This window comes from Gossypium arboreum, chromosome 4, assembly GCF_025698485.1.
Source record: "Gossypium arboreum isolate Shixiya-1 chromosome 4, ASM2569848v2, whole genome shotgun sequence".
Lineage (NCBI taxonomy): Eukaryota > Viridiplantae > Streptophyta > Magnoliopsida > Malvales > Malvaceae > Gossypium > Gossypium arboreum.
The window spans coordinates 89,947,193-89,957,404 of NC_069073.1; the positions used below are offsets into that span (position 1 = coordinate 89,947,193).

The 10,212-nt window shown below is 39.0% G+C and overlaps 1 protein-coding gene across 1 annotated transcript; it reads right to left on the bottom strand.

Moving 5' to 3' along the window:
- Positions 1 to 930: 930 nt before the first annotated feature.
- LOC108458587 (uncharacterized) lies at positions 931 to 2,928 on the bottom strand. The gene is made up of 4 exons (XM_017757997.1): positions 2,646 to 2,928; positions 1,885 to 1,953; positions 1,275 to 1,566; positions 931 to 1,192 (listed from the first exon to the last, which is right to left on the bottom strand). Exons 1-4 carry the CDS (start codon positions 2,926 to 2,928, stop codon positions 931 to 933), a joined length of 906 nt encoding a protein of 301 aa, XP_017613486.1.
- Between the last annotated feature and the right edge of the window lie 7,284 nt (positions 2,929 to 10,212).

The following is a 10,212-nucleotide window of genomic DNA, read 5'->3' on the forward strand; positions in this document are numbered from 1 at the left end:
AATCCCATTAACCTTAAATAATTAATAAAATAATAACTCACTCATTGGAATTATTGTCTCAAAACCATTGTTTTCGATATTACTGAAAACAGGCTATTACAACTTTCCCCCTAAATGAATTTTTGTCCCCGAAACTAGAAAATAGGTTCTGGTATTACACTTTTATAGCTTCTTCCAGTTCCCAAGTTGCTTCTTCGATTCTGTGACATTGCCAGAGAACTTTAACTAAAGCTATACTTTTATTTCTTAGCTCTTTAACTTTTTGAGCTAAAATTCTGATCGATTCTTCATTATGCATTATATATGGCTGAATCTCAACATCTATAGGTGAAATCACATCTGAACGATGTGATCGATACTGTCATAACATTGATACATGAAATACGTTATGAATTTTCTCTAACTCTAATGTCAAAGCCAATTGATAAGGCACTGGCCCAATCCTCTCAATGACTCCCTTTTAGGCCAAATCGGAGAACTTTCCTCCAAGGTCATACTTTTAGAAATACTTTGTCACCAACTTGGAATTCTATATCCTTTCTTTTCAATTCCGCGTAAGATTTCTAACGATCAAAAGTAGTTTTAAAACTGTCACGTATCACTTTGACTTTTTCTTCAGTTTTATCTAAACAAATCAATAGCAAATAACTTTTTCTCACTCAGCTAAGTCCAGTATAGCAAAGTTTGACATTTTCAACCATACAAAGCTCCATACGATGCCATTTTGATACTTGACTGATATCTACTATTATATGCAAATTGAACCAACAGAAGAAATTTCTCTGAATTACCTTCGAATTATAAAATACAACGTAGAAGCATATCCTTGAGTACCTGAATAACTCACTTAGACTGACCATTAGTCTGTAGATGAAACACTATACTAAAATGTAGTCAAGTCCCTAAACCTTCATGTAATTTACTCCTAAATCAAGAAGTAAACCGTGGATCCCTGTCAAAGATAATAGACACTGGCACACCGTGTAGTCTAACAATCTCATAAACGTACAATTCTGCTAATTTCTCAAGTGAACAATCCGTACGTACTGGAATGAAATGTGTGAATTTCGTCAAATGATCTACAATAAGCCACACAACATCTTTCTTTCTCAGAGATAGAGGTAATCCCAATACAAAATCTATCAGCACACGTTCCCAATTCCACTCTGGAATCATCACAGGTTGTAATAAACTAGAAGGTATCTTATGCATGGCTTTAACTTGCTTACAGATCAATCATTTTGATACGAACTCTAAAATCTATCATTTCATACCTGGCCACTACTACATCAGAATTCCTCAGAACACAAATCATGTTTTCAAAGTACAAACTACTATATGAATTAACATGAAAGTCCGAACCAGGTTTTGACTCAATTTGCTCCCATTTTGCAATCAATTTAGCATCACTTTTCTGAGCATCACAAATATGTTGCAAAAACATCGATCTAGCTTTTAATTTAGCTAATATAGAACCATCATTAATTAACGTCAACAGCATGTTTAAAACTCGCAAAGCAAACAAAGATTTTCTACTTAGAGTATCAATAACGACATTAGCTTTTCCTGAATAATAGCCGATAATCAAATTAAAATCTTTCAACAATTCAAGCCATCTTTGTTGTCTTAAGTTCAGATCTTTCTATTACATCAAATACTTCAAGCTTTTATGATCCATGAAGATATGAAATTTCTCTCCGTACAAATGATGTCGCCAAATCTTTAAAGCATAAACGATAGTTGCAAGCTCTAAATCATGAGTCGAATAATTCTTTTCATGCGATTTTAACTATCGAGACGCATAAGCCACTACTTTGCCTTCTTGCATCAAAACCCAGCCCAAACTATTTAATAAAGTATCACTATAGTTCACGAATTTCTTACCAGACTCTTGTTGAACCAACACAAGGGCTTCAGTTGACAACACTTTCAGCTGATAAAGCTTTGCTGACACTTTTCAGTTCATTCAAACTTGACGTCTTTCTAAAGCAGTTTTTTCAATGGCATAGCAATCATCAAAAATCCTTTAACAATTCTCTAATAATATCTGGCTAGACCCAGAAAGCTTCTAACTTCTGAAACATTTCTCAGAGGCTTCCAGGCTACTATAGTCGATGTTTTGCTTGAATCAACTCTAATATCGTTTGCCAATACCATGTGTCCCAAAAATCCAACTCCTCAAAGCTAGAACTCACATTTGCTAAATTAGCAAATAATTGTTTTTCACACAAAGTCTACAAAACTATTCCCAAATGATGGGCATGCTCTGTTTCATCTCAAGAATAAATTAGTATAATCAATGAACACAACTACAAATCTATCTAGATACAGGTTGAATATTTTGTTCATCAAATCCATAAACATAGCAGGTGCATTGGTCAAACCAAATGGCATAACAAGAAATTCATAATGTCTATACCTGGTTTTGAAAGCAGTCTTCGATACGTCTGAATCTTTAACCCGTAACTAATAATATCCATAAAAGATATCAACCTTTGAAAATACTATCGCACCTTTCAGCTGATCAAATAAATCACCAATATATGGCAAAGGATATTGTTCTTGATTGTGACTTTATTGATCCGTTGATAGTTGATACATAACCATATTGACCCATCCGTTTTTTGAACAAACAACAGGAGCACCTTGAGGGGAAAAAATAGGGTAAACAAAGCCCCTATGTATCAACTCTTGCAACTGAGCTTTTAACTCTTCAACTCTGTAAGTGCCATTCTTTACGGAGCTATCGATATCGGAGATATTCCCGATAACCTCTCTGACCCGCGATAACCTTGGTAACTCTTCTGGAAATACATCTGTGAAATCACAAACAGTCAAAACTAACTCTAATTTCGATTCTAAAACCTTGGAATCAAATATGTAAGCTACATACGCTTCATAGCCCTTTCTAACATATTTTTGTGCCATCATAGATGAGACGGCATTAGATGTACCATCTAATCTATCTAATTCACTTTGGATCCTTTCATCGTTTTTACATTTCAACACAATATGCTTTCATCTACAGTTTACAACAGTATCATGTAGAGTTAACCAGTCCATACCCAGAATCACATCAAAGTCATCAAATGGTAACAACATCAAATCAGCTGGAAAGTTACAATTCCAAATCATCAAAGGATAGTTTTTATAGGCTTTATCGACTAACACATACTGACCTAAAGGATTCATTACTTTGACCACAAACTCAATAGACTAAAAAGGTATTTTCTTATCCAACACTAAAGTTGTGCTTACATACAAGTGTGTTGACCCCAGGTTAATCAAAGCATTAATGTTAGTATCAAAGACTAAAAATGTACCAGTGATCACATTAGGTGCTGAAACTTCCTTTTGAGCACAAACCGCATAAGCCCTAGCTGGTGTCCATGCCTCAGATCTAATAGTAGAATCTTTTGTCCACTCTGACTGTTACTCGTATTTCCAGTATTTCTAGATAGTCTCCCTGTCGTAGTCATATTACTCGTATGAGTATTCTAAGCTTTCTCTTTAGCTAATCTTTTAAGACAATCTTTGAAGAAATGATTGTATGAGCCACATTGAAACACGACCCATCTTTCAATCTGCATTCTCTGTAATGTCATCTATTACATTGTTGACATTCAGGTTTTTTGTTCCTAGCACTACCCACATTCGCTAAAGATGTAGCCTGACGTTTCGAGCTTGAATGTTGCTTTCCTTTGTCTCTTTCTGAGAAACTTACTACAACCGATGAACAGCTGTGAAATTCCTTTAATTTCTTTAATGGAGATGAGAATCATTTTCCCATAGGTCGTTTACCTATGCCACGAGCCTTAGAATCTACTTTTCTTTTTTACTTTGCTGAGTTCTTTGACTTTATGTGCTCAATCAACCAAAACCAAAAATTCTTTCAGCTCAAGAATCCCAACTAGCAACTTGATATCTTCATTTAGACTGTCCTCAAACCGGGTACACATAACAACCTCTGACGGATACACTCTTGAGCATACTTATTGAGTCGTACAAATTCTCTCTCGTACTCGGCTACTAACATACGACCTTATTTCAATTCTAGAAATTATTTTGTCTGTTTTTTGCCGATGAACTGCTGGCTAACATATTTCTTTCTAAACTTTTTTTGAAAGAATTCCCAATTTACACGAACGTGTGGGCTCACATTGGTCGTACGGTGGGCTTGGGCCCATTTGTGTTGTTTAAATGTTAAAGGTTACACACGTCACACGAGATGACTGTAGACCTACTATTGGGTTAGAAGCGTACCTAAACCTTAATTTTCAAAATGACTATTTTACCCCTACGAGGTGAATGACCAAAATACCCCATATGTGATGTATGACTGTTTGAGCATGCAATTCTTATCGTATGTACATTTATATTATGTTGCATTGCATGGGGTGGGATATATATATTATTGGAGGAAGTATATTGAAAGGCTATAACCTCTTTATGCATCACTGTTACTGCTACTGTAATGGGCTAAGGCCCACACTGTTACTACTATAGATATGGGCTTAAGCCCAGACTATCCAAATATTGAATGTTTGTCTATTCATTAAATAGGGATTACACACTGAGTTTCATAACTCACATTCTCTGCTTAACTGTGCAGGTAATCTTTAGGCGGGTCGGTGCTGCAAGGACTCAGTGATGACCACTCTACTACATCTGTTTCCTTTTATTTACTATCGGATTTCATTTTGGGTTATGTAATAAGGCCTCTTTAATTTTCTTGTTTAAATTCGGGTTTTGCTTACTATAATTTATATTTGTTGAGAACGTAGAACGTGGTTTTTCAAAACGATAACAGTTTTAAAAACACTACATTTTTGTAATGCTTTCAACATGCTTCTGCAACAAACAAAGTTTAAAGACTAACGACAATTTAAAATGAATAACGAATAGCTAGAATGATTTTTGAACTAACAAAGAAGCTTTATATTTCCAAACGGGTTTTCAACAAAAGCAAGTTTTCAAAAAGCACTCCAATGTGACATTGCCTGATTCGGCCATAATGTTTAGGCCAGGTTTGGGGTGTTACATTTAGTGGTATCAGAGTCAGGTTGAAAAACTCGGCTGTGGATTTGAGGTTTTTCCTAAAAACATAAATTTTAAAAGAATTGTTTCACATAGTGGGAAATATCTTGAGATGAAGTTTTGGAAGGTGTGGTCTACCGAGCTCTCTTGTGCCAATTCTATAAGTCCTCTAAAACTACTATTTTAACTGAAATACTGAGACTGCCATAGATAGTAGATTGTACTAAAACCTTTATTAGGGTACCTAAAACTGTAGTAAGACTACGAGCTGAGAAAACGAACAACTCTGAAATTGTTGATGCTATATTTCATAAAACATCAGCTAATAACCACTAGAATTATAAAATTGATGCATAAAACTGTTAATACAGATAATACATGAATCGAGTATGAGCACTAGAGGTACTCGTAGAAGAGGTACTAGAGGCTGCGGCGGAGGTCGTGGAGGTGCTCGGGCTAGGTCTTCAGCATCGGGCCATATGCCTAACGTTGAGGCAAGAGAGGCAGTGGCTTCACCAGTGACTGAGACTGGGTCGTATGAACGTATAGCTGGGGATGATGCACCGTCCCAAGATATGCTGTGGATTTTGGAAAGGGTCGTTAGGCCAAATACTGGTATTTTGGGCCGTGGCTCGGTAACAGAACGACTCAGGTCTAATGGGGTTGAGATTTTTAGGGGTATCGTAGGAGTTGCCCCTAATGTGGCAGAGTATTTGATAAAGGCCATAGAGAGGATCATAGATGACCTCGACTGCACCTCAGAGCAGAAACTAAAAGGTGCAGTGTCGTTGTTGAGAGGTGAAGCTTATCAGTGGTGGCTTACTGTGAAAGAGGGTACTCAGCCCGATCGATTAACTTGGGAGTTTTTCAAGAGTGCATTTTAAGGGAAATATGTGAGAACTAGCTATGTGGATGCCCTCAGAAGGGAATTTTTGAATCTGACCCAGGGAGATAAGTCTGTGGCTGAGTATAAGGTAGAATTTTTGCGATTGAGCCACTATGCATGACGCATGGTGGGCACTAAGTATGAGTGCTGTGTTCGTTTCGAGGACGGCCTTAAGGATAGTCTGCGGGTTTTGATAGCTCCTCAGAGAGAGCGAGATTTTGCAGTATTAGTAGAAAAGGTAAAGTTTGCTCGGATGTGAAGCGCGTGGAGCGCCAGAATCATGAGAAGGATAAAGGGAGAAACGAGAGGGTTTGGGAGCCCTCAGGTTTAGCTATGAGATCTGGACAAAATACCAGAGTTAGTGGGCCAGCTAGAGCTGGGGCCCCTGTTGCTTCTTTTGGGTCACAGCCTTGTATGGTTTGTGGGAAACACCATCAGGACGAGTACTGTATACAGAAGGGGGCATGTTTTAGATGCGGATCTATGGAGCATCGTATCAGGGATTAACCAAGGAGGCCCGATCAGATGCAAGCTACTGGTAGGGGTATTGTTCAGTCGAAGAGGGGTTTTCAACAGCCACTAAGAGGTCATGGACTAGCTAGGGGAGGAAATGGTATGGGCCGTGGGCGTGGAGCACCGGGTAGAGGTGCGGGTCATACTGAGGTGAGGCAGCCGACACTGGTTTATGCTGCACGTCATCGAGAGGATAGAGGTGCCTCAGATGTTATTACGGGTACGCTTTTTATTCATCGTGTACCTTATACTGCATTGATTGATGTTGGGTCTACACACTCTTATATAGCATGCACTGTGTCTGAGACTCTGGGAGTGATGTGGGAAAACACTGTGAGTGAGGTTACGGTGTTAAATCCATTAGGGCAGTCAGTGAGGGTGAACAAATTGTTTAAAGATGTACCCGTAGAGGCTCAACGAAAAATCTTTTTTGTCGATCTGATAGAACTTCCTTTTTGGGAATTTGAAGTAATATTGGGTATGGATTGGCTAGTTAGGTATCAGGCGAATTTGGACTGTGCTTCTAAGCGGGTGGTCCTGAAAACTATAGAGGGCGACGAGGTGGTTATGATTGTGGAGCGGCGGGATTATCTTTCAAATGTGATTTCTGTATTGAGGGCTGAGAAGATGGCACGTAAGGGTTGCGAGGCATATTTAGCCTATGTCAGTGCTTCTGGAATAGAGGATGCGTCTGTTAAGGATATCAGAATAGTTAGGGAGTTTTTGGATGTTTTTCCCAATGAACTACCGGGGTTACCTCCTAATCGCGAAGTTGAGTTTGGGATCTGATCTCTATTGCCCATTATATAATGGCACCGAAGGAGCTCGTAGAGCTTAAGGCTCAAATTCAGGAGTTACTGGATCAGGGGCTCATCTGCCATAGTATGTCTCCTTGGGGAGCATCGATTCTATTTTTAAAAAAGAAGGATGGAACTATGCACATGTGCATCGACTATCGGCAACTGAATAAATTGACTATTAAGAATAAGTACCCCTTACCGAGGATTGACGATCTTTTTGACCAATTTCGAGGAGGTTTGATTTTCTCTAAGATTGATCTTCAATCGGGGTACCATCAACTGAGGGTCAAGGAGACGGATGTATACAAGATAGCATTTAAGACTCATTACAGTCATTACGAGTTCCTAGTGATGCCATTTGGACTGACGAATGCACAGCTTTTACAGATTTGATGAATCTAGTGTTCCAGCCTTAACTGGATCTATTCGTTATGGTGTTTATAGACAATATTCTGGTGTATTCAAGGATAGAGGAGGAATATGGCGTGCACCTTCGGGTTTTTCTGCAGATTTTAAGGGAGAAATAGTTATACGCTAAATTCAGTAAATGCGAATTCTAGCTACGTGAGGTAACTTTTCTGGGTCATGTGGTATCCGTTGAGGGGATTAGGGTGGATCCTCAAAAAATTGAAGCAGTTCTAGACTAGAAGCAACCTAAGTCGGTGTTAGAGATTCGAAGCTTTCTGGGTCGGTAGGGTATTATAGATGGTTTTTGGAAGGGTTTTCAGTAATTGCTATACCTCTGACTAAGTTGTTGCTTAAAGGGGTACCATTTAATTGGACTGATAAGCAACATGAAAGTTTTAAGAAGCTTAAGAAAGTTCTTACTGAGGTCCCTGTCTTGGTACAGCCAGAATCTAAGAAGGAATTCACTGTCTACAGTCATGCATCACATGTTGGCTTGGGATGCGTGTTGATCCAGGAGGGTAAGGTAGTGGCTTATGCGTCTCCTCAGCTTAAGACGCATGAAGCGAACTATCCGACGCATGACTTGGAGTTGGCTATGGTGGTATTCGTACTGAAGATTTAAAGACATTACTTATATGGTGAGAAGTGTATCATTTACACGGATTACAAGAGCCTCAAGTATCTCCTCACTCAGAAGGAGTTAAACCTTAGGCAACATAGATGGATAGAGTTGCTTAAGGATTATGACTGTTTGATTGAATACCATCCTGGCAAAGCTAATGTGGTGGCCGATACAATGAGCCATAGGGCTGTTACTGATTTGAGGGCGATATTTGCTCGTCTCAGTTTGTTCGATGATGGTAGTTTATTGGCTGAACTTCAAGTTAAACTAAGATGCATTGAGCAGATTAAAAGTAAGATGCATTGAGCAGATTAAAAGTAAGTAGTTAGAGGATGAGTCACTGAGTTCGTGCTTCCAATAGATAGAGAATGGGGAAGCTTCAGATTTTGGGCTGAATGGCGAAGGGGTACTTTGTTTCCATAAGAGAGTCTGTGTACCAAAAGATACCGATTTGAGACGATCTATACTGCAAGAGGTACATAGTAGCCCTTACGCAATGCATCCTAGCGGAAATAAGATGTACCGAGACCTTCGGGAATTATATTGATGGCCAGGACTTAAGCGGGAAGTTACTGATTTTATGAGTAAATGCCGGACTTGCCAGTAGGTTAAGGTAGAGCATCAGTTGCCTTTGAGGTTGCTTCATCCTATCAAGATTCCGCTTCGGAAATGGGAGAAAGTAATTATGGACTTTGTTAGTGCGCTACCCCTAACGCCTTCTAAGAAAGATGCGGTATAGGTATCTTGGATCGATTGACCAAGTCTGCTCACTTTATACCTGTTCACACTGATTTTTCCTTATAGAAGTTGGCAAGTTGTATGTATCTGAAATTGTGAGACTGCATGGGGTACCGGTTTCAATTATATCTGACAGATATCCACGTTTTATGTCTCGATTTTGGAAGAAGTTGCATGAGGCACTGGGTACAAGGCTGGACTTTAGTACTGCATTCCATTCTTAGACAGATGGTCAGTCAGAGAGGGTGATTCAGATACTAGAGGACATGTTAAAAAGTTGTGTGATTGACTTCTGGGGCAGTTGGGAGGATTTCTTACCGTTGGCAGAGTTTGTGTATAACAATAGCTACCAGTCTAGCATACAAATGGCACCTTATGAGGCATTATCTGGTCGTAGATGTCGTACTCCTTCTTGCTGGACTGAGTTGGGTGAACGGCGTATTTTGGGCCCTGAATTGATTACTGATACTAAGGACAAGGTTAAGTTGATTTGGGATGTAACACCCCGAACCCGAGACCATCGCCGGTGTCGGACACGAGGGGTTAACAAGCCAAGTTCACATGTTTTGCCACCAATTTGACATTTCCAGTCAGGCTGGAAAACTGCGTCACCGTCGCCTTAAAAATCATATCTCGAGTTTCAAAACTCGGAAACTGGTTTCGTAAATTTTCCCTGAATTTATACTCATATATCCATCCATGGATTTATTTCTAGAATTTTTGGTTGGGCCAATTGGTACAGTTTATTAGTTAAAGTCGTCCATGTTACAGGGATCGACTGCTCTGACCTTCGCGCGCTATAACTTGAATATCTCTCTGTACAGGGCTTTAATACTGGTGTCGTTTGTTTCTAATGAAACTAGACTCAAAATTGAATCTGTACATATAAGGCATGACTCCTAATTATTTCTGGATAATTTATAGTAAATTTTTAAAGTTGCGACAGGGGACCCAGAAACCATTCTGGCCCTGTCTCACAATAGCTTTCATATCTCTTAACCTGTAACTCCTATGACCATTTCGTTTCTTCCATATGAAAATAGACTCATCAATGTTCATTTACATAGCTTATTCACTATTTAATACCATTCCTACAAATTTTGGTGATTTTTCACATTCACGTCACTGCAGCTGGCAGCTTCTGTTTTTAAGGTAGGTCTTACCTATTTTGTAGTCTTCATGAACCAACTAGTCTTGCCATACATAGG